This window comes from Mya arenaria, chromosome 3 (assembly GCF_026914265.1).
Source record: "Mya arenaria isolate MELC-2E11 chromosome 3, ASM2691426v1".
Taxonomy (NCBI): Eukaryota; Metazoa; Mollusca; class Bivalvia; order Myida; family Myidae; genus Mya; species Mya arenaria.
In genome coordinates, this window is record NC_069124.1 from 24,178,378 (window position 1) to 24,205,278 (window position 26,901).

The window sequence follows — 26,901 nt, forward strand, 5'->3', positions numbered from 1 at the left end:
ATTGCTGAATTTAAAGATACTTCACAATTTTATGCTGAAGACACCTACTTTAAGACCTTTTGGAATGCCTCCAATGCTGTTGATGGCATAAACAACTGTCCTGCAGTCAACCAGACCTACTATTCCCTGTCCAGTTATGCCTTACACCCTTGGTAGCAAGTTGACTTGGGAAAGGTTTATAACATTCAGAGAATAAAGGTGTACGGCAGAAGGGGAAGAGAGGCTGACAGTAATACAGTTAATATCCGAAATAGTTTCATACGCTTAACGGTCCAAATCACCTGATCTTTCATTAGAAGACGTTTAGAGCACAGTTTTAGCAATATTTTTCAATACGAATATAAATTTACTCTTCTTTATGTTTCAACTTAATTCCTCAAAATATGTCAAATTTTTGGTTATGACTCGACATAAAAACCCAATAAAAATAAAAAAAATAAACTTTTTAGAGCTGTATACATAGTTTTGGCAAAATATATCATTGGAACGAACCTACTGCAGGATTACACTATGTAGTATGTATTTTATTGTTTGAAGACACGGACAAGAGTAGCGTTTGCATATTGATTGTGACCTTATGCTGTTGTTGTTTTTCATCTAGTAAACAGAAATAACATAATACACAATAAAACGATACTAAAATAGTGTGGTAATAAGTAAAGGAAGATGTAACAAAATCTACAATTGATTTACCTGAATTAATGTTAAACTCATTTAATACTTAATGAATACTATATCATCACAAAATGAAACATTTGTAAACGTATTTAGTTTTAATAATGATGACCAGATGCGTGTTTATAGCTAACCTTATACCAAACCGTCGCGTACTTCAAGAACATGACCGCGAAAGATTTGAGTTGTATTTCCCTTTTTGCATTTACATGAACTGTATGTGAGGACATTTTGTTTACTTCAGTTTAAGATCGAAATTTATTTCGCCGAATAATCTTTGAAAGCACGAGGGAAAAAATCATCCTGTATAACGAGTGAAATGAATCTTGATCATACACCAAAATTTAACAAATGTTCTTCTTCTTGAATACTTATAATGATGTAATATCAATCGGGCTGCCGTAAAAAGGAATATCTCGTAATACAGATGATATCGTGATGCAGTATTTGTTATGTAACTGTTTTGTTCCATGTTATCAATGAAATAGTCGTACGATAAAAGTGAAAACCGTTGTAATTTATCCACACGGTACTTAAACGAATGTTACACCCATACTATTTGTTACGGTTTATGGAAGTTAATGTGTATGCAAACATGAAAAAAGCACAAAACTTTACCAAAACGCTTTTTTATAAAACCTCTTACTTAACCTGTGTTCGTTTTTTTATTTTACCAGTTCAACTTGAAGGATTCAACGTGCATCTTTCCGAGACCCAAAGTGCTTTGAACAACAACGGCAATGTAGTTGCATATGACTCATCAGTATATCCAGGTGACGGTTTATTTGATATACCAGTAACAGAACGCAAGGCAAGGTTTTGTCGCCTTCAAACAGGTGAACCTTCTGGTCCAATCCATCCTATAGTTCTCTGCGAAGTGGAAATCTTCGGAACAGGTAGGCTATAAGAAGGTGCGTTCCAAACGTGATTCGCATTGTCTTTACATTAAAGCGGAAAAAGAGAAGTTATTTTAACTGTTTTCTACCTTATCAATGAAACACATGAGGACACAGCCATGCACATATTAACTTTATCTTCACCATTCACTCTGGATTTGAATTTAATATGTGGGCATATTAAGAAAGCATGCATATAATTATGGCTTATGTTAAGCCCTTCTTGGACGTTGATTCTCCAAAGAATATTAAACGCCTGATATATACATTCAAAGGCAAACCCTTCCTCTGACGGTAACTGCCGCTGAAAAATGTGGTTGTGGAAAAGGATTCGAATTTTGATGTCCATAAAAGCAATTAATTTATATAAAAATAAGATTTTCGAGAATGTTTTGCTATTTTATATATTCGTGGTTTTGTGTGATTCTATTTATAGATGAACCACCAAAAGCCAGCTTTTATATGAATATTTGCGCAATAAGAAGTAAAATGTATTTACCAGTGTTTCTGCTTTTTGACAATTTATTGTTACTGGTCATGAACATATAAAAACAATACAATGGGGTTCATATTATCATGTTCAACCTTTAAAGAAAATAATGTGACTGAGCTAATTTGTCAATTTGATAGTGATATCGCATATAACAATAGTTGAACCATACCTTGTCAAATACTCAACAGAGATATTTACGATTTTCACAACGACGAAATATGCTTGTGATTTCTGAGCTGCACTTTACCTTATACTTTCTCCCTTATAGATTGCGCCATAATGCATTTCCTGTTAAAAAACCTTATGTTTTGTGTAGGTGTTCAGTACCTGAGTTCTTTTACTTCTCACCATTTGCAATATTTACATTCGGGCCATAAAAATGTCTTTCCTAAAGTTTCAATTAGCCAATTTATTCGCGAGTCCCTTAACACATATATTTTGTCAGCTTTTTTCTACAAAATATCGCTCCAGTCGAGATGAAATCTAAAATGTGTATCATACTTTGGCAAGGACAATAGAAACACAGGAGAAAGAATGGAGTGTGTTTTATATCGCATTTTGGTCCAGTCTTTGAGACGTTTAAAGCAAAGCAAGCACAGTAAATTGAAATCTCATAGGGTAAGAATTATATTCTTGTTTTATAATATTTATCAATGTCAAAATGGACGTTTCTATTGACATGCGTTTAAACTGGTAAAACAAGAGCATGTATAAATATATCTCTAAATTGTTAAACATCTTCTCCTCTCGATACTTTTACATTTTCTGAAAGTGCCATTTTTCTGTGAATCTAGCCATTTAATGTGATTTTATGAAGTACTTAGCAAAACTTATTTGATAAATTTTAATTATTTAAACTTGTAATTAAAATGTTAGCTAAATAAAAATAATGTAGTGTCTGCCGTACAAAAAAAACGTTTACATCAGCAGAAGTTACCATTCAAGTTATCACCGTTCTTATTAGAATCAAGGCGTTTTGCTACAATGTTAAACACAAAAGAGTGTCACAATGTGTTAATGAATTTTTATTATGTTTCACATACTGTACAACCAAGGTTTCATGGGAAAAAGATGGAAGAACAACACGCGTTCAATCTAAATAACTTCTTCAAACAGATACACTATTTTGTTAAATATGTTCTTATTGTGTATCTTTTTCTTTCAGAACCTGACTTGATTCAACGTATTCATAATGAAGTTAATATAACCATGGGTAAGGCTTTAGAATACAATGGAACGGATTACACGAAAATGAATGCCATCGATAACAAGTACTCAACTTCTCCCGACGATTGTGGATGTTGTAGTGCAACAAACGACAATATGTGGCAGATTGATCTCGGGAAGATGTACCTGATACAGGAAATAAAGATTTACGGAAGGACTGATGGTACAAACCACATTAACTATCAGCTATCTGTTCATGATCGTCAATAGCTTTTAAAACATTCATATTGTTGATATATTATTGGGGGAGTTTTAGTTGAAAGCGTCCACCATATTCCCAAGAGGTCTGAGGATTAGGCCCCAAAAGGTGATGTTTATCGTACAGATTTATGATGGGACTATTTTCTCTTCAAGTTCGTTACCAAAGATAAGCATATGTCTGGTCTCAATATTAAGCTTTAACATATGCATTAAATTTATTCGCTTTGTTACGTCATTGCCCTATTTTTGATTTGAAATACAGTGAATTGGGATCAGAATGGGCCATTGGTAATCAAGGTCGGAAATGATACTTCTGCCCTAGATGGTTTGCCAAACACTCCGATAGACGTCAAAACGTCGTATTGTCTTATATTGCCATCAGCAACAATCATCCGATATATCAAGATTGAAAAGAACGATAGTGGTCCTATGATGATTTGCGAAATTAAGGTGTTTGATAAAAGTAAGTATTTTTTATTCAAATTTATTTTTTTCCTGAAGGTGTTACTGTTACAAATTGTTGGAATGGAGTCTAATCTCACAGCGGAAAAAACTGTTAAATATTTTCATTCTTTAAAAAAAGCTTTTTACTCATGTAATATTTCCAGCTTGCAATTCCGGTTATTTCGGAAACAGTTGTCTACATGAAGGTCATTGTACCACGGACTACGACATGGCCACAGGAGCTTGTTTATCGTGTCAACAGGGATGGACAGGGGCTGCCTGTGACAGGAAAGGTTTGTGATTCATTATTGAATCTGATGTTCTTAATGTGTTTTGTATTCAAGCCAATGTTTATTACTCCCTGTACAGTTATAATTCAGGTGAAGTAGAAGGTAATTGAAGCCTTGGTCTCCAGTCATCTATATAGTATATATACATATATATTATTTAGCTTAGTTAAAGATATTGTTTATGTTGTAGAATATACTATGTTTATATAATGTAGAAAATTCTACTGTTCCATGTAGCCGTAAAGTCGAAGCCGCTCGTTCCATGTAAACATTATTAATATACGTAATACGGTAACTGTTTTCCACTTTTCTCATAAAGGGTTAGGGCTTGACGTCAGTCATAAAGATTTACTCCCTTATTAGGTGCTGATCAATAAAATAATATTTTCAATTATATTTATAATGCGATAAACGCAACTTCTTAAGAATACCTCAAACAGCACAAACCCTAAGATTGTCGTTGGTCAAATGACCTTTTTTCTTTCAATCCTTTTCGATAACATATGGTGTTTGTAAGTGAACATTACAGTCATACATGTTTTACATGCAAAAAAACATTGAACACTTTTTACGGCAAACTAAAAAGTGAAAATATCAACTTTAAAAAACTACGTTTCAGTCAATTGATATATTGGTGAAATGAGTGTGACGTTGATAAAACATATGCCGGCAAATTTAAGCCCCAAAAAGTGCATATGGTGTATGTTATACATGTTTTTGTACTATATTGAAAGTAAACGTTAACCTAAACAAAATTAGGGAGCCTGTGCCGGTTGAGCAAACATCTATCAAAGAGGTCTCGCGACTGTCAATGGGATTGCCTGAAAGCATTTGGGCACAGAACATGTTCATATTTTAACTCTATGTTTGGGTTTTGAGCCCAATGAATCTTAACAGAACTCCGAAAAATTAAATTTTCCGTAACATTTAAGACGCATAAGCCACATGAAAAGTAATATTATATATATTGCATAAAAACAATTGCAGCTTACTAATGATTCCAAATTATGCTCTTCAAAATCCCATTCAATTGATAGTGAGTTCTTTATTCAACGTTACCTGTCACACGAATCTTCTACTTATGAAATGAAAAGCAAGTCTTATTGACGTCTATCTTCTTCTGGCAGTTCCGGAATTTCTGATTATAACTTATGTATCTTCTGTACCCGACACAAATGATCTGTACCTCTATGGTCGGCAGCCAATCTGTATTCTTACTATGGTCTGTCTTGCTGCCTATCATAAGTATTCTATAAGGGTACAGACATAAGCTGTTAAACAATGTTACAACATTGCGATAACTTAGTTATTATCAACATGTGCATTTGTTAAATACCACTAACTTTTGCATTAATTTTAACCAAGTAGAATACAAATTATATAGATATATATATCATGCAATTATTGCTCGTAAATTATCCCCACAGTATGTGTCCTCGGAGAGTACGGGCCAAAGTGTTCATCCCACTGTGGTAACTGTAGGTGTGGAAACACAACATGCAACACGGACAATAGACACTGTCAACTCGGGTGTGCTGCTGGATATAAAGGAGAATTGTGTAAAACACGTAAGTTCAACAAGTATCTTTGACGGATGTTCTTTTTAATGAAGTGAAGACTTATTGCTTTACTCTCATACAATTATGAACGATAAAGTGTAAAACTCTAACAACTTTGATCATTTAACATTCAAGTGTAAACATGCATTTCCCATTGAGTTGTTCTATAATGTTCAGTATTCATCAATTAACTTTGAACAGTTCACGCCGCATACTATACACTTCTTTAGCACGCATGTTACAGTATATTTTTTTTCAAACAAAGAATTTCATTGGAAATTGAATAATGTGATCGTGTTAACATGTATTTATACAATCGACAATGCATAGGAGTTGTAACATTGATTACAAACACAAAATAATTTTGTTGTCCGAATTACAATTAAAGATCAGATTTTTTAAAATGTGCTTAAAATGTTAAAGGAATTATTTTGGTTATCAACCAAACGAGTAGGCGGAGAACATCAGTGCAGTGGAATTCTCGATTTTACATCCTTTTAGCGAGACTTGGTTGACACCATTGTGTTATAACTTACACGATGATTCAATGATTGATGCGCAATTCATACTAATCTATCATATGCATGAATCTTTGAATTATATATTTTGCACCTGAAATGAGCTTTATAAATATTTGATGGCCAACGACTCAAACATGGGTTATTATAGTATTCAGAAATATTTGTCTTATGCAAAAAAGCAGAGTATGGGAATGTAATTCGGTTACCAATAAAAACACATATTTACACCTCAACTCTTATTTCTTAAATGAACTGGATTTCGGCAATTGCGTTTATCAATCGATGAACGCAACATTTTCGGATATGTCCGGATCGCAATTCATCGCGTAACAATATACATGAACACTATTGATCTTGTTATTCTTTGTATTATGTCAGCAGGTCCCGTAAAATATAAATCAACATTTTAGAAAGTGTTAATTTATTATATTTTAAATGTATTGTTCCATACGTTCAGAGTACTGGTATTTCCTTTATGTCTAGCTATTTGCAGCTTAGCAAAATACATTCTAGCTTTCGAGTGTCTGTATACCGAGTATTGCAAACAATATGTTTCTGCGTACCGCGAATCGACCATTTGAAACTCGAGTAAAATGCCCTTAAATATTGCATACTAAATGGATATAATTTTTTCAAAAAACCTAATTTAACATTTCACCTACACATAATCATTGCATATTAACATGTTATTTTATCATCGGAAGGACACTAAACACATTATAATTTATCCCGCACTTGTTTCCTTTTATGTTATGCGTATTTCATTAACGTGCAATTTAAAACATATACATATTTTTTTTGTTTAAATAACACCGAATTTTGTTTAGTTTATTATCTATTTTTACACAACCGGGTATCATCGTACTTAAATGGAGTGTTATCTAGTGTTTAAGCTTCGTTTTAGATTACGCAGAATATGGTATTTTATATGGGGAATTCAAACTTCCTTGTTTTAAAATTAAGTGTTAGTTTGGAGGAATAAAAGGAAGAGTTCACGGAACAAAGACTGACATGGCATCGCCTGCGGTAAATATTTTAAATTTAATTATAGATATACTTCTCAGTGTCATATTTTTGTTATGCTATAATACTTCCATTTTGACAAATATTTAGCAAAACAGCTATTTGCTTTAGTGATAACCTTTCTAAAATATATTGATAAATCATTGCATTTTACAAAACCCTTTATTGCTACTTTACTTCTTGCAAAAACGCATACAACTGCACTAGTATATAGGAAACTAGAAGATTTACACTTTCATTGATGTCTCAACCAGTCTATTGAATATCATTCAAGCTGTATCTTCGTTTTGTGAATAGAGTATGTATGTTTGATTATGCAGTTGTATAATTTAGAATACAATAATCATAACACACACACTAATCTTACTCAGGGTAATTTGTTAACCTTTGAGGACGCAAGACGATAAACAGTTAGTCTCTATGATTCCTTTACCGAAATTGAAAAAAAGATATATAGAGAATACTAGATTAGTGCCGTGGATGGAGGAAGTTTATCTTGAAAAGCGAAGGAATTTATCGGACTCCATACACTTTGACCAGCCCAACTGTGTTCATACCCCGATAATGAAATCAATTCCGCAATTCATTCTTTAAATGAAATACATATACACAAACAGATGTGATCTCGCACAGCGTTTGTTAATCCGATAAAACTTAAGACTAAAATTAATTTCAAATTTCTAAATGTATGGAAGTTAGTCATGCTTTTTAACATTTTAATATCAAGGAGTTGAACGTGGCTTTCCGCTTTTTGAATTCGTTATATCAACATTTTACTTAAATTGCAAACGTGATTGCCAGCGTTTTCTATCGTAGATGGAATTTGTTTATCACATAGAAAACAATTGTACAGAAGAACATGCTGATATAGATTAGGAAAAAAAGAATATATGTACAATTATACTTAAAACTTCTTTAAATGGCTACCTCCTACAAGGTATATGTAATTTTTCATATTCAGCCAAATGCTTTGAATGTAAATGCTCTGACTATCTTACGAATGATAGGTATACATTTATATCGATATTTGCTTATTTTAATCTCTCGACGCAGTGTGCAAAGATAACAGAGATGGGAGATACCATCACAGACAGATAAAATGTTCGAAACATAAGTATCTAAAACACAATTGAACCTTATAATTAAATGTGTTTATTTCTATGTTTAAAGGCTTAAAACTGCTGAGATTGTCCATAAACTTTAATACGCTCCACACGCTAACGTTTAATTAATCGGCAGTCGTCGTCATTCTGTTTTTTAATAAATCAGGATTAGGGCAACCATCAGCTCTTGACAATGTGTCAATTTTCATATTATTAATATGATCATTCAGTACCACAAAGCTGTGATGTTTTTCTTGAACGTAATAATGGACTTTGTCATCATTTCCGGCTGTAACTGTGGCCTTAGTTATAATGTTTACATCATTTAAAAGCACTCTCATATTTCTCACCTTATCCATATAAAACGGAAAGCTGGCGGGCTTGTAGTTACAATTGTCAAAAAACAAGAACATTTTGTATCAGACTTTCTTGGCCAACAATATCAATGGAATGACATTATTAACATTATAATTTAGTTTGACTTATCTCTAAAATGATAATTGGCCCGAGTGTCTCATTTCGTCAGAGTCGTAGTCGAAGAACGTTATGAGCACACGAGTGTCTATGAATATACCTCTTTAATACACAAGGCATGCATTTTGCATTTGTTTTCTTTGTAAGTCTACTAATATAGTGGATATTGCAAGTTAACATCTACTCCAGTAGTTTTCCATGTCACCTTCAAGTTTGAGGATGAGTAAACTTACTTTAAAATTAAATATAGTTTGAAATATAGTTTAAAAGAGTCAAACAAAAGCAAACACAATTGTGGTTCCAATTCGAGTTTTCACCAATACCATTCTTTAATAACATTAACACGTTTATTGCAAGCATGAACATTCCACAACTCTTTCAGAATTTGTTCTGTACGAATCACTGACAACTTTTCTTTTCATGTTTTAAATTTCACAATTGTTCTATGTTATTGGCATTTGCCCAATGCCATTAAATAGGGTTTATGTTTGAACTTTAGGCTACTGGGATTGTTTCCGTAGTGTTTCTTATAAAGAAATTAACTTGTAGCAAGTAAAGCAAGTTTCTGCTCTTAAAACACAAATACCCGATATTATTAAAATTATTGATATAACAGTATGTGTATAGTTTATAGCAAGTTAGGAAATACAAATTTGCCATCTCGTTATTTTTTTTTCAAAGTCAACTCTAATTAAAAAACGCCACCCTATCACTCTACACTGGTTATCGATAACTAGAATACTTTCCTAAAATGCGTTGACGTTTGCTTCCCGTTAAAAGTTTAATATAAGTATTCTGTTTGAAGAGATCAGCACATGGTGATCACAAATTTAATACAGTTTACACTGCAGTCTATGATTTCGCCGGTCACAATTTTGACAGCGAAAATGGAACTCATTTGCTCATGTTTCACATACGAGCCTCAAATCGATAATGGATTATCGGCCCGGGTAATAAGGTCAAATAGGTCCAATTGACAAATATTCAAAGTCTGCTTCGTCAATATTTTAGGATAGAAGATACGCTACAATCAGATTTAAAAAACAGCAATAACATTTCATTTAAATGAGGCCATACTAAGACATTCTAAAAAACATTTTACCAAACAAATAGTCTCTTAAACCATTTCGGAAATATAAAGCATATTATTATTGTGAAATGGCGTTAATTGATTCTTTACAAAACACTATGTTCTTGTTGTTTTACTGTTTAAACAAAATTAAATACCCATCGATCTCTTTTACCTTGACAAGTATATTGAGTATTTGAGTATATGTATAAGTAGAACAAAGATTATTGGTTGCAGAGATAAGCTTATTCGCACTTACTTATTGAATACGGTACAATCGATTAGATTTCAACGGCAACCAAATGTGGCGAACGTAAGTTAAATTCGTGTGTAATTTTGTAAGACAGAGCCCAATAGAAGTTGGAAAAACACAGCTTGAATTTTACAAATTTCGTTTTATCTTAATTTCACCTGGGCTTCATATGTTTGCCAAATTGTATTTCATCAGCAATGTATATACACGTCTAAAATGTTTAAATATTTTAGTTCAACATCTTTAAACTTTGTGCAACAAACCATTATGGAAATAGTTTGATCATGTACTAAACATAAATGTATCACCTTTGTAAATTTTCCCCAGATGCTAATATATGTTTGACAATGATCGTCAAGATAAATGTACTGGTACCGATAATTTGGTATAAAGCAGTTGAATGATAGTTCAAACAGTATACAAATGTCAAAAATATCATTTCTTGGTTGCGCTTTAATTCTTCTTTCTTTCTTTTTTCTTCTGTCTCTCAATTACCAAATAATGAAATGGGGTTTATCTGTACAGATTATGATGAAAACCTCAACTTTAGCAAGTTGTTCTGGATTCGTCTAATATATTCTTATTCAGACTCAGTAATGTTGTTCCAGACAGTGTCCAAAGTATGCCTGATGAATAGTTTATTCGTAATTAAGTTATAACAGTTTGAAATGCCTCATATTGCTCCATTGCCTTGCCTTTATGTCGTGGCCCTTATTTATCCAGATGACAGAACAATGGTATAGTTTTACATTCCCGACATGGTCAAAACATATATTATACAAGCTTGATGAAATAGGAAAATTAAATTGAGCTAACCCTGAATTTGAAAGAATGAAAAATCGTTGTCATTTGATTTAATTTGTTATTCACTTGATTTATACAGATTATTTTGATTTCCATACTAGCAATGGTCATGACATACCTAGTACACGATACAACTGAAATATTGTTGACCTGAGCCTGAATGTCAAACACTGCTAAGCTATTGCAATTAAGATAAACCAGTTATTAAAGAATGTGAATTCCAATACAATAATCCCTTTTGCAAGTAATAAATCATAATTATTTTTTTTCAGACATGGTGCGTATTATTCCTTAGTATACTGATCGCGACGCCGTTTGCTCAATGCTTTGAAACGGGTAAGGTCATAAATGGCTACACCGATTTTTTTTTTAATAGAAACATAGGTTTCTATATCGAAAATAAGATAAATGTTTTTAATATGAATGCATTCCAAAAATCTAAATCTTACACTTACATATTTGTACATAAGTGCTTGTTCTTCCTTTTATGTATGCCTGAAAAGTAATTTTGCGACAGCTATGTATGCTTCAAATACAATTCCTCCCTTTAAGGGATCAATTTGGCTTTGAACAAGAACGCCATGCAGTACTCGCAAGACCCTTTGCCCGATGGCCTTTGGTCTGCGGAGAACGCTGTAGACGGTGACAAAACATGCACTCCCGTGGATAGCACACACTTCACTTTATCTGGGCGAGGAAACCAACCTTGGTGGCAGGTCGATCTCGGCATAATATATAATATCGATCGTATCAAGGTCTACGGTCGCCGCGATTCAGTTCACGGTACTGCTTTGAGGGCGCAATACAGCGGAGATATTTGTTGATTGTACAGGAATATTTTTGGATATATAAGCAAACCTTTAAAAAATGGAATAATAAAGAATGCATTATTTGAGGATTTTTTAATTCGGAAATTCACCTGATAATAACCGTGCAACACTTCTTTTTCGTTTTTTTATCTAATCAATAATATATATATCTTTGCATCGGGTCTAATTCGACAATGCGTGCACTGATTGATTGATTCAGAAGAAAATTATATGATTTTGTTATTTCCAAAAAATCGTTCTTGTGACATTTATCTGTCTATCTTAAAATCTCTTCAAATGGAAAACAAATCAAGAAAATGGTTCATTTTGGTGTGTTTTGATTCCTTTCCTGTAGCTTGCAGCCATAGGCCACAGTCCGTGGAGAAAAACATGTAAATCGTATTATGCGTATAAATAATAAAATCAGTTTATTTTTTTAGTGATTAAATAATGAGTTGAAATCCATAACGGAATGATGATAAAGCTATCCTCTGTGCCATTTATATCAGGTCTAAGCCAAACGGAAGTTTTCTCCTATAAAAATAACATAGAAACAACATCGAGTCAAGGGTCTTCTCCAGTCTTGGAAATGTCAAGTTTTGGTGTTCAGTAGATATTCAATAAATATTGCACATCTTTTATATCATGATGCCAATCATATTTTGTTCGAACTGTGTACTCTCAACGTTTGATTTTAATGACATCAACTCTTTCCAGCACAACTACAAGGATTTCTGATACATATATCTACTACTGCTATAACAGATAACACATTCACATTGCCATTTAACCAGACACCGGATACTAACATTTACCCTGCAAATGGTGTTTTCGACATCCGCATTTCTGTTACCCAAGCAAGATATCTGCGACTTATTTTAGGGCACACAAGTATTACACCATTAAATTGGATTACATGGCCTATAGTTATATGTGAGGTTGAAGTGTTTGGACCAAATGGTAAGAATTAATTAATATATAAAAGTATAAATGTAAAAACATTTAATATAGTCATGAACAATTAAATTGCAGTGTTTTCCGTATCAAATCAGTCGCTTTCACTTTAAACCTAACTCAGCTTTCGTTGTTGGTCAAGTACATGTCTTATTATTGATAGATTCGAGTCAATGTTAAGGATAAACAGTATGCATGTTCGCGTTAAACGTGAACATACGGGCATCAATTTGTTTAATTATTCAAACGTGAATACCCAGTGGTATTAAACAATCTTACAGAACATTAAATTCAGAACATTGAAATACTATGATAAAAGGTTTACTGTTTAGTTTCATTGTATACGTAAAACAAAGTAGATACCAACACAATGACATTTAAGTTCGTAATAACTATCATGTTATGTTTAAATGGCTTGATATTTGATACAAGTGTATACAAATAAGACTATATGGTGCACTCTATCCGAGTTATGGAACATATACACAACAAGTGCGATGTACGAGTGTACAGTATAAATCACAAGGGCACTTTGTTTGGTTACTGTTTTGTAATATTGTCAGTGATAGCGGTACATTAGCAGTGTATATTGAAATATTAATGTAAATTATTCTCACAATACTAAATACAAGGTAGTAGCTCTGCCTACTGATAACCGTTCTGATGAGTGAGTTAATAAGTGACTAAAAAACCAAGAAACTTCTCTACAATATGGTACAAGAAATACATAACAATGATCCATGCATGTAAACGACACATGTTCTTCTTTCAGAACGAATTTCCGAGCTAATTCAAACCATTCGAGGCGATGTGACAGTTTCTATGGGAATTCCTGAGACAAATGGAGGTTTAACGTTTTCAAAAGATAAAGCTATAGACCATAATACCCGAACTGATCCAAATGCATGCGATTGTTGTAGTATAACCACGGACGGTTGGTGGATGATTGACCTTGGCAGGAGATACCTCATACAGGCCATACAGGTTCTTGGAAGATCAGACGGTAACTGATTAAATTAAGCCGGTCCTTTGAAGAATGGGCGTTTTGAGGCAATTGATTGCAAATATAAACTGTGCACGGAACAGTTTACTTTACAAGTATACAGGGAAAAATGATTGAATAGATAGCTTAGAGCTAATATTAGGACATCCTTCCTTACTTGTGTTATTAGATAAAAACTTGTCTAAACAGTTTGACAAAGATATGCGCAATATAAAAGATCTGTCCCCAAATTTACACAAACGTTTACAAATACAAATCAAAATATAGATAATTATATCTGAACTATCTCGTTACAGCTCATTTTAACGAAAACAAGCCATTCACTGTAAGTGTTGGAGATCTGAAAACAAATTTAACGGAAATATACTCCGGGAACCCAAACCAAGGAAGTAAATCGTATTTCATCACACTTAACCCTGCCAAGGTCATACAAGTGATTAAAGTGTGGAAAAAAACACCAGCGATCCTAACAATATGCGAATTTCAAGTATACGGATTAGGTAACTTACCCTACCCCTTTTCTTCAGATCAAAATCGGCCTTCCTTTGTCATTGATACGTTGTTTTGTAAAACTGATGCAGACGGTATGTCTTCAAAATATCTTCGTATCTACGAATAAACTAAACTGTAGCGGCGATTTTATTTTAGCCACACTAGATTAATGTCGAAATTGATGAAAAACCACAGACACAATCTTTCACGGTTTTTTTATTTATACATGTTTATTTTTTTTATATAAAAACAGTTCACAGTAAATATCCTTCATAGTGAACAGTAAGTAATTAATTTATTTCCGTTTGTTAACAATTTCTTAATATTATAATCCAACTGTTTGTCACTTATTCAATTTTCAATTGTTAGACCGATGTTACCCTAGTTCGGTTTTTTAACCCTTTCATAAACGCCTTAAAAAGGCCTTTTATACTATGATTTTACCGCCAAACCCAACATGAAGTGCACGAAGTATTGTGGATATCACAAATTCAACATAAAAAAACAATCTCATATGTATTCTTTAGTTAACTTATTCATATTATTGTATAAGTAACAATCTGGCATTTCGCGATGTTTGCAAAAGAAAAACATTTTTTTTTTAAAAACTGACAGCTTAACAATCTTAAGAGGCATGAAGATAGTAGCCCTTAATCCATTTTAACAATCGAACAGTAGCCTTTCGTTAAAAAATATGGCAGATGTTGTATAACGGAAATGGTTACTTTGACCACCTCTGCATTCTCCGACAAGTGACGTTGCATTGCTGTAATTTGTATCATGTAATATCTTCAAAAGAATTTAAGTTTGATTGATTATTTTAATTGATTTTAATTAACATTATCAAGCCAAACCTGTACCGGTAGATGACCAATGCGCCGTGCGTTATACAGATTTTGGTTAGTTAAATTTTATTTGTATACGTCTTTGCAAAAGAAAAAGCCTCCTTATGAATTATCAGTATTTAATCCATCATTCATTCAAGAGTGTCTTGACGGTCAATTTGGACAAGGATGTCAACATAAGGGATTTTGTAACGGTACCTACGACATGGCGACCGGAGAATGCTTGACTTGTCTCGCTGGGTACGAAGGCCACACTTGCTCAAAAGGTAGATAGAGTGTTATACAGAGACTATAATGGCAGAAATACTAAGTTAATGATATATTGACGTCATTTTGCACTGCAGCTCAAACATACAAAATACCACCAACTGTAATTGTATGCTAAAACATGCAAAGTACTCTTCAGACGTTTCATTATTTTATGTATTTTGATATTGATATTGAAACAGACGGTATTTTTTATTTTCTGTTTGATGATTGAACAGACACTAATATTATGCCGCAGCAAAAAATTTATAATGATTTACAATAATCACCTTGTGGTAATTCAGTTGTATACCACGTTTGTATCACACTACTGCGATGTAAGCTAAGTTGTTCCACGTCAATACGAAAATACGCTTATAATATGCATAACTTAAAAATAAACTTTCTTGTCAGCTTTACTCAAGATGTTATAGTTGTGTTATTTCTAGTATCCAATTTGGTGGAAGTCAATCCTACATTTTCAAGATAAGCTTTGGGCTTTATTATTGATGAATACTAATATAGAAATATGCTATTTTTAGTTTGTATATTAAATACAATAGCTTAGATCTGTTCAACGTTTGTTATCCAATTCACTTTGCTTTTCTTCACACCAAACATACTTGTTAATATCATATCTTATAAAGTAATGTTCGTTATTCTGGACAACGGAAACTTTAACATATATTTACTGGTTTTCAATTAGTAACGTCACAATTTTCTGTAAATAGAAACATTCACAATGACATCTGATTATGCAAAGAAATGAATACAGTAAACTGCGGTCGTTCGAACAGGCGGTCTTTCGAGAACCGGCGGTCCTTCGAGGTCCCGAACATTAATCCTTCTATTTTTATCATGCTGTTAACCTTATGGCTCCCTCGAGGTCATAATTTCACACTTTTTCCCAAAAGCTTGTTCTGATATAAACACACACTTGCTTTGCTAGGTGTTAAACTTTTCATAGTTGTAAAAATTGCAATGACAGTTGAAATGAAATTTCATAAGGTGTGAGAACCGTTCATCATTGTTTCCGCATGACCGCTATTAGTTGATAAGGGCATTTGAGAATCTAATTATCAGAACAGAACAGAACAGAATTTATTACATGTAAACTATACATTTTTTGTGTGTTTCATATACATAATAAATATAGTACAATTCCAATAATACAATGTTGTGTGAAATATTAAATCAATATTATAATCAATCATCGAGTATCTCGGTAACGGGATATCGCATAAAAATTTAGCCCCGTCCCCAAAACACGTATGATCACTACAAAGTATAATCCTCTTATCAGTTTAAACAGTTTCGCGAGACAATCAAGATGCTCCAATTTCGATTCTTGATTTTGCGAAACTTAAATCTGACTTATGTCATAATATGTACTGTCATATTTCAATTTTGCCAGTTTAGAGAATATTCTTTTGTAAAAAAACAACATTTATTCATTTATATTTTTTTCTTTTACATTTAGTATACGACAGCCTTTGAACATATGAGCGATTTCAACAACGTAACAGTCGGTTTAACGACTTCAAACTTAAAATACACTGAAAAATATTTCATAACAGACTGGAAAATTGAAACTCGTTCGAAACATCAGTTCTCTCGAGGTTTCAACTCGGACCCCGGCATCCTCTAGCGATCGCAGTTTTACTGTTAGAACCTTTGTTTGTTTGTATGTTAGAGAATTGTTTTTCAATGATTTTAGACTAGCTTGTAAGAATATATCTTAATCTTAAGATTTAAATTTATTTTATGAAAAAATACATGAGTTTATCGACTACGGCAATATAATAATGAGTATGTGTGTCTTTTTTCAGCTTGCGATAAGGGATTCTTTGGACCTGACTGTATATATCAATGCGGACATTGTTTGACTGGATCACATTGTGATGCACAAACAGGAATTTGTCCACAAGGATGTGACAATGGGTTTAAAGGTTTATTTTGCAACCGCGGTAAGTTATTGTATACGTTAGGTAATATCAAATGCATTTACAGTGTATTTCAGACGTACTGTGTTGTGCTCCGAAAAGGTATTTTAGTTGAAGTATATGATATAAACTAAGGTAATACCGCGTATTTACTATATAGTTATATCATACTGCATATTTATCCAGGCTACATACATGACGACATTTCTTATCAGCGAACGTTGTTATACATTCTAACAGAGCAACATACGTGCTTTTTGTAAATACTCAAAATTCCTTGATAAATATCTTCCCTAGTTTTATGTATTATATATAGATGTGTTGTTTGTGACGTTTTTGTTTTTATCCCGTGTTTCTTTGTTTTTGAATGTTTCTTTTTCGGTTCTGTTCCAATGGCGTTGCCACTGTGCCATTAAACAGGGTTTATGTGTGATATTTCGATTACTTGAACTGTCCTTTAGCTTTCCATATAAATATTGGTACTATTATGCTAAAATGTTTCACTATACTCAATGATAATGATAATTGTGGTAATCTCATTACTCGCATCACATGCCTAATAAACATCCGGCCTATCCATGGGCGTCGGCCTCAGTGAGAGTTTAAGTGTTTTAAAGTGCTGGATAAACATGGAACCTTAAATGAGGAAGCAAACCCGTACATGTCAATATATGGTATTGTCGTAGTTATCTTTCTTAAATTTTCAATAAACTAATGAATAAAATGCTCTCAATTAGTGTAATTTATTTTAATAATGCAAGTTCATGTCATTTGTATCAGCTCTAATTGAACATTCCGGTATAACAAACCAAATAAAATGCTCTGAAGACAAATTACAGTTATAAAAGAAAAATGTTTTATAGAAATATTACTTGTAATCGTTTTGTATTTAAATTTGTGAATTTATTTCTTTCCTCAAGCAAAACCATTTTTTTTTTATAAAAATGAAAAAAAAAGAAATCTTATTGTACTATAACGATGAAATGTGAAACTACGTCTTAAAAATACACTGAATGAGAAAGGTTGAGAATTGAAGACGCTATCCTCAAACTATCACATGCTGACTGACTTCAGGATCTAGAGAAAATGTTTGTCGTTTGACAATTCATTTCAAACAATGTTGACCAAAATATAGTAATAGGTCACTTGGGATCAACTTAAGTGTAACGAACAGAATATGTTTATAGATGGACAACAGCTCTGTTAACTAAATGAATTGGTAAAACAAACCTATTTTAGTCATTGGTTCAGTTCAGTGTAAAAGAATCAGTCTCTGGTATAACAACCCGAATAAAATTAAATGCAAAACTGCTTGTGTATGAAGCCATATCAGGGTTTATGAGAAACGTGGTATATGCAAACAACTTAGTTTATTTCGTTTTTAATAATTTTAATTTATTTTGTTCTCAAACAAATCATTACTTTGTTTGTTAAATGAAATAAATTCCTATAGTACTAGTAGAATGAAATGCACAACTAGGTCTAAAATAATGGATAGCTAGCACTTTGCTAGAAAAAGGTCGAAAGGTAAAGACGATAGCATTCCTATTATCACATGTTCATTGACCAGCACCAAACTCCAGGACCCCAAAAAGAAAGCATCTCGTTTGACCCTTCGCTTCAAAATAATGCTGACCAAAGCACTTGGCCAATTAGGATCAACTAACGTGTAGAGCACGTCAATATATAGAGCATCGTTTTATAATGGAAATATTTAAGGTAAAAAAAATTTCAGGAAGCAATACTGAAATTTTATGATGTTTTCTCATAATCTCTATAAGATATCTGTTAAGTATAAATAACATGCATTGCTTTTTAAATAATACAACTGACGTCAAACTCATAACGTCATAACAAAAGTACATTTCTGAAATGGCATTCATAATTGAGTTATCAATACTCAAACTAACGAATGCTATTATGCTTTATCCTAACACAGATTTGTTTTATGACATTAACATAAAAACAATTTGTGTTATTATTTATTTTATAATTTTTGTGAACAATCAGGCCGTTAGACAAAACGAAAAAAGTCGACTTATCAATTTAACAATTTTGTCCGAAAACTATGCGGCTCAGATATACGTAAAGAGAAATGCTAAACGTCTTTATAGAAAAAATACAGATTTAAAACAAAAACATTCTATGGAGAACAAAGTAGTGCAAATACCTGTGCTTTAAGCATTTTTCATGATAATAATCTTTTTCAGAATCGTCTTATGAAAGTGTCCACACAAAGTATATTGGCAAATAAATCGATTGGTTTAAAAACAAGTGTTCCTATCATTCTATCTAAAATTTAAAACAAGTATATACATACGAGGGTCATTTAAAAGGTTGGACATTACACCCATTCCACAAAAGATAGACAAACTTGCCTTGTTGTAGACCCAAAATATAACCCCCTTGTACATAAAAGCATTTCCGTATTCCTTCTAACCATTGACACAACGCGTCCGAGAAGTATGTGCTTTGTTTATGTTTTAGGCTCTGGAACTGTAATCTTTAAAGGTCATTTCTAGTATTCTACGTCCGTCCATCAATGCTTCGAAATTACGTAATTTAGATTATGACACAGTGAAGCAGTGACACTAGTTAAAGCGTTAGCACAATTTCGTTTGTTCTTCGTCCAGAATGAGTTCAATCTTCCTTATTTTATTGGCTTAAACTTTAACTAGAAGATGACATTTCCACATTTAAATTCATAGTCCGAATGATGAATGTACTCCTTTCTGAAACCCTTTCATAACATAATAATGAGATACATACAATTGTTTATAGCCCATTCTCTTTTACATCTTCTTTCACACAATACTTCAACATATTCTTGAAGTACCCTCATACCATATGTTGCTTACGAATAAGTCGGGGTCCACTCAATGCTTGCAATAAGAAATTTGAAAATATTAATGATAGTACGGTTAAAATGCTATTGAACTTAACTGCTAATTTGCTATTTTCGCAAAACTAAACAATGTTTGTGTTTTGAACTTCCAAGGTAGTTGGTATGGTTATTATGTAAGACTCTCAGATTTGGAGTAACGAAATATAAGATATGTATTCCTTGTGCATATTTTGTTTTATTACATGTTTCATATACATATCTGACATCTGACTGCATGAAATGGTTAATACAGTCCCGATGAAATCATATTGTAATTTTCGTCTGATAAATGACTCCAGGAAAAGCAAATATAAATTAACCAGAATGAAACAGCATATAGTCTCCAATATTTGGATAATATTAACAACCCCTTGTACTAATTTAAATATGACGGTTAACTGTCAAAAATGTGTTTAGCAATATATTTGAAAATGTATTAACCCAACAAAAATCTACATTTATTTCTCATCTAGACCCTCTTAACTTGAAAAATGTGCACTGTTTCATGCAGTCAGAAATGTTCTGAAATCATCCTGTTACTTGTTAGTATCATATTTTACGGATGATAATTAAAGGTTGTGAACACAACACCTATGGAGAAAACTGCACCAGCCACTGTGGACATTGCAGTTCATTACCTTGTGATTTAGTAAACGGGTATTGCAGCGGGCATGCAAAAGTTTGCGAACAGGGTTTTTTGCCTCCGAAATGCGATACAGGTTTGATAATGGAGTATTAAATTGTACCGTATAGCTTTTAAAAGGCTGACCGATACGTACTCTTCGTTCAAGGAACCACAAAGACTACTAGTTTTTGTAATACAACTACAATATCCACCTAATAGTTGTTGACACAATGGTATATTGATCGTTGAATAAACCGGACCAATATTCCTTCCAAAACATGCAAAATGAGTGAAAAAATCAAATCAAGCGACCGTTTCTAGTTTTCATTTGAATAATATAAACAAAATTTCAGTGTAACTATTTTAACGTTTTACTTTAATGGGAAGGTTTTTGGAATATATGGTTATAAAACTACAAGTTAGTCGGCTAATACTTCTTTTTAAATCGAAATAAAAACTAAAATATCTTTCTTATGTTTTAAAGTATCAAATGTACGTGTTAAGATGTACACTTCGAACATGCTATTTAGAGTGTTTGGATGGAACCTTCGGCGACGAATGTAGGAGGAACTGTAGCAAGAACTGCTCTGGTGGCGACATTTGCAACAAGAAAAATGGTCTTTGTCCAAATGGCTGTTTGCCAGGATACAATTTTACAGGAGATCGTCTGTGTTTCACAGGTTGATATTACCACCATAGTGCTATAGATAGTTTATATGTCAAGCCATCATTTAGCTACATTTAATGTATGTAATTATTCTTTTTGGAAAATATGTTAATTTTTATACATGTATAAAGTTATTATTTATTACCACAAGAATGCAGGCTCGGAACATACGGATTGAATTGTGCGGAAAACTGTGGTAACTGCAGGGATGGTTTATATTGTAACACACAAAATGGACAATGTATGTTCGGCTGTGATCGGGGTTACCAAGGCGCAGAATGTCAAAACGGTAGGTCGCATTTCAACTCTGACGTAAAACCATAAAAAGTGGTATGTCCAGTACATTTCACAGGACTCTCGTTATTTTATTGCAAACGGTCATTCTCATCATTCAGATGTGTTATCATCCGATTACTTAATGTTGCTGGTGTTGTTGTTGTTTTCTATAAAATGGGTGCATTAAATTAAATATTGATTAATCAAAAGAAACTTCTAAACATCAGGATGTGCCTTAAGAAAGTCTACTGAATGCAATCTACCTAGACTGTATTACACTTGAAATTATTTCATATTCATATTTCTTGTTTAAATAATTTTGTTCTGCCAGTAAATTATTTTAAGAGATATCTTACCAATACTTCCAAAGTAAGCTTTTAGCTGTAGTTTTCAGTGAAGTTTTGACTAAATAAATATTCCAAACCTCAGCATTTAAACCTTGGGTGCGTTATATTGCGGCAAAGGGGAACCACATTATTTAAAAACTAATCATGTTTGAAAATATTTAGTATTTTTAATCAACCGCAAACCGTTTTTGGTAAATACTAGAACAATAAAGTTTTTTTACATGAATTCGTTAATTATTGCATAAAATGAGTGTTTTCGGTCGTTATCGTGGTGTTTCAAAACGCAAAACCCGGACGTTTTCCGTAGAAAACGTGCATTATTCAGTTAATTCATGTGCCATTAATGACCAGCTTTCATTCAGCTCGCATCATAACAATGGCAGCTGAGCGACTTGGTTTCTGACCGAAAGTGGGTTAACGATGCCGACGATGCAAACAAATTTCAGCATATAAAGCTGTATACAAATATCAACAAAAAACATAAACTGCATTTAACTTACATATTTTCTTCTGAGTTGTTTTTTTTTCCTGGCAAACTGACGTGTGTTTACTTTCTGCAGTTGTTCTGACTATTTATTTGCTTTAAAAGTCTAAATTAAGTCTAAAACGTTAAACTCTTTCCAACTTATGTTATTTGTGTCGATTTTATTAAGAACAAACGACTTAAATGGATATGACGTCGTATGCACTGAACAAGTTCTAACAAAACGCTCTTTCCAATCGACTAAACACTGAACAAAATGGCGTCGAAACAAAAATACAACTGTCGATGTCAAATGTTGCGGCCCTAATCGAGCTTAATGTAACACTTGTTCAATGACATCACCCGTGACGTCACACACGTACCTGTTATGAAGGTTATTTTGAACTATGTGTTTGCATTTGTCAATTTATGGTTTAATAGTTAAAAGTTAGGGCACTATTCTTAATCCCTTTTAATTCCGTATTATATATCATGACCATGTTCACAATGTAAGTTTAAAAGTTTAGTTTTCCATAAGAGTATCTGAATAATATGACTATTGAAATACAATATTGTTTTGTTACATAACCAATCGGTTCAACGTCTTTGTTTGTGAAAAAAACATAAACAGTCGTAACAATTGCAGTGCTACATATAAACAATGACATAAACATGTATGCTATTCACGTTAAGTATTGTTTATTATACAAAGTTGGTGATACAGGTTGGACAAAAATGTCGTTAAATGTATCACTTTTAACAATGCAACACGCGAACTGAAATTCAAATCATGTTTCCAATGCCAAAATTACTTGTAGTACCTTGAAATGGGGCAAAACATAGAATTAACAGACAGTATGCATGTATCCTGATTTAATTATTACACAAAGCGGAAAATACATGTTGACTAAATAATTATAAAAACAATTAATGACATTATTCACTTTATTTATGTTATCCTTATTACTTATACTGATATAGAAATGATTGTGTGCATACATTTGATTTAAGCATGCTTAAACCAATTGTTAGACCAGAACTGTAGTTTAAATTGCTTGTGATTATTGGTAGCGACTGTCAACGCCTGGACTTTTATCAAACATTAAAATTTTCTTATTTTGCAGAATGTGAAGATGGTTGGTATGGAGAAAACTGCAATGTGACGTGTGGTTTTTGCAAATATAACGCTGTTTGTGACAAAGTGAGTGGAAACTGTAAAAGTGGTTGTGACAGGGGATACCGTGGAAAGCAATGTAAAAATGGTATGTCTTTTGGAAAACGTAAAATAAATAGGTTCAAATAGTTTACGTATATATCAGCCTTTTACTTCCTCATATCTCATTCATTTACTTTTAAAATCTTTTTGTTTAAAAACTTATTTAAAAAATATGACATATTGTATAATGCAACATGTCAAAATTTCTATGCAATCAGTAGTAAATTGAAATACCGTTTAAAATCGAACTTATAGCGGTATATTCATGTAATACTCCTTATAAGTGTTAAGTCATTTCAAACTCAATCATACTAACATTTCACAATTCGTATGTCTTTTAAGAGTTATGGTATGTCCTTTTGAATTATTCATTTTCTTTAGCCATAACACCTATAAATATATAGTATATATGTTGTGGATTTGACACCACACATCTACAAATGTATAATAACAGTGAAAAGGGTTAAATAAAATCATTAAAAAACTAAAACACCTTGTTGAATTTCATATTATGAAGAAAACAAACAAACCAGGGCTTGTATTTTATCATAGGCGGATATGATTATGAATGAGTTCATATATTAACTTTTTCTCTATGATATCGGAATTGCAGGGAAAAAAGAGTTACTAAAAATGCTTAGGATTTACTGGGGTGCGCACTCAAGCCGGAACAGTAAAAAATGATAGCTTTTGTACTAACGGGTTGTAATCCACTTGATAACTCATCGAGGCATTAAATGCAATACAACTTTAAATAACGCGGTATATTACAGATGAAAAACAAGATGAAAGTGCAACCTGCGAAGGGCAAACAGCGGTTGAACTGTTGGCAGCTTTCCTCTCGGTGTCAATAATAGGAAACGTAGTTACAGTTGCACTATACTGCAGAACAAAAATATGGTTAAGGTAGGTTTATTTATATTTCTTTAAGTTTTAAATGGGTTTGGCAGTCTATTTTGTAAACATTGTAATCAATTCAATATATTTTTAGACAAGGAAAAGAAGACACGACAAATCATTACACTGTGCCAGGACCATCGATGTCTTCTGAATACTCCACAATAGACGTAGCTGAAAGTGAGTTATTTTAAATAAATTGGTTGTCTGTGGTTAACATTGATTATGCCAAACATAAATATAAAAAATACAACATGTCTTCTTAATCGATACATCAGTTTCATTACTAATTCCAATTCAGAAAGTGATGGGAATAGTATGCCACATATCAACGTGTTCACTATATATGCCGCTTGATTAATTAATCAGGCTTGAACATATCAGAACAATGCTTCTGTATTGCAAATCAATGTTTTAGGTATCAATACGAGTAATTGTGTATTTTTAAGCATTTTATTTTATTTCAGTGAATTCTATTCCAACAGACAGACATTATGCAAATGATGGATAATATGGAAATTGACCACCGGCCTTATGACGATTAATTGATCTGTAGCTTACTTATTGAATATTTAGTCATGACGATGTGTGTTCACTTTACTCGAGTGTTAATAGTTTGGATCAACTGTTTAGGCAATAAAGAAAGACGAACACCCGAATCATTGTTTTGATAACTCAATGAACACAAAATATACTTTATTTCCTTAAGTAGGTGAACATGCAACTCTATGTCGTTTTCATTACATGCTAAAAGAAAAATATCGATTGCTGAATGATTGGAATTCGTAAATTTTTACAGCTGTAGGATTTTAAACAAATCTTTAATTTATAAATGCACATAAAGGTAAATTTGAATAGGGTACTTATAATTTTTTAATAGTTCAGTATTTATGCAATAAACAGTTGTTGTATCTACAGGTACAAGCACATTAGTCTTCACTTCAAATATAAACTATGACTCAACATACAGACCACACATATTTCCGAATAGCCTTTACGATAAATGATTGGATTGATTGATGTGTATTTTTATATTCGAAGTAAACTATTAACTGCTTAAACTATATGACAATATAGAATTGTGTTACCGGCTGGAATACAAACATTACCCATTAGCATTAATATATAATAATAATATATTAGCATAATATTCAAGCCGAAACAGAAGTGCCATCTGTTAAAAGGTACGGTGCAATCATTCAAAGACAGCCATATGACAAATTTCGCCTTAGCAAATTGAAGGTTTAAAGCCTTCATAGTGTTATAATAACTGCAGCATGGTTATACAAAACAAGAGGAAAACAAAATGTAATATATGCCGGCGAATATTTCTGGAGATATTAAAAATTAATTCAAACAACAACTGTACAAACGGTTTCTTAAATATGAGGCAAAACATTTTTAAAGGTATTTCTTATATCCCAAAGATAATCATCCACGGACTTAAACGTTCATCGAAGTTGAAATAGATAATCAATAATGTATTGTAATTGAAGCAAAAGTTAAGCATTCATCTTTTTATTCAGAGTAGGAGAATAAGAGCACCACTTGATTAAATCTAACGTTCACCTCTGTCAAAATAATGAAATACGTGTCATGAATCTTAGTAAATAATGTCTTAGAGAGCTGAGATCAACATAGATTTTGACTCTATGAGATCTTTTTTCAAATACTAATAGACATGTTTCATGTAAAATAATTCCGTTATATCCTCATATCAAATATAAAGTATTTAGATGGTCATGAAGTCGATCAGTATTAATTACAAATTTGCTTAGCTTTTTGAAATTTTGCCATAGAAGTTTTGACTGGAAACACCATTACTGTCGAGGTACTTTAGACTTTTTTTGTATTTAGAGGGTATGTGGCCATGATTAATGAAGACCTTTTAAATCTATTTCCTTCCTAACCCTATCCAAATCATTGCTACATCCGTTAAGCAATCATTCATAGTGACATTGGAGCGTCGCCGTCCAAAGAAATATGATTCATACTTTCAAAGTATCTGTCAGTTCAATTCTTTATGTATCACAATCAATATCAAATGATAAAGGCTATTTTGAAACTATGTTAAACAGTTACTTTAACTCATAATTTTCTGCAAATTATAATATTCAGTTATCGTGTGACAAAATAATTGTAAAAGTGTTCCGAGCTGCAACAGTCGCATGAAGAAGGTGTACTCACAGATGTGTTGCCAAC

The 26,901-nt window shown here is 32.5% G+C and overlaps 1 protein-coding gene across 1 annotated transcript; it reads left to right on the plus strand.

Moving 5' to 3' along the window:
- Positions 1-7,255: 7,255 nt before the first annotated feature.
- On the plus strand, positions 7,256-25,358 carry LOC128227522 (uncharacterized). Its single transcript, XM_052938155.1, has 15 exons — positions 7,256-7,332; positions 11,305-11,368; positions 11,585-11,815; positions 12,559-12,801; positions 13,568-13,798; positions 14,095-14,298; positions 15,276-15,401; positions 17,211-17,348; positions 20,784-20,927; positions 21,364-21,513; positions 21,652-21,789; positions 23,711-23,848; positions 24,576-24,708; positions 24,794-24,879; positions 25,167-25,358. The coding sequence occupies exons 1-15, from the start codon at positions 7,318-7,320 to the stop codon at positions 25,208-25,210; spliced, it is 2,085 nt and encodes a 694-aa protein (XP_052794115.1). The 5' UTR covers positions 7,256-7,317; the 3' UTR covers positions 25,211-25,358.
- Positions 25,359-26,901: the final 1,543 nt, after the last annotated feature.

What these genes read in the sequence shown, in the direction of transcription:
- LOC128227522 (XM_052938155.1), top strand. An exon ending in TGCTCAATGCTTTGAAACGG is followed by an intron (nt 11,369 to 11,584) that starts GTAAGGTCATAA and finishes CCTCCCTTTAAG; the next exon opens with GGATCAATTTGGCTTTGAAC. An exon ending in CACAATAGACGTAGCTGAAA is followed by an intron (nt 24,880 to 25,166) that starts GTGAGTTATTTT and finishes ATTTTATTTCAG; the next exon opens with TGAATTCTATTCCAACAGAC.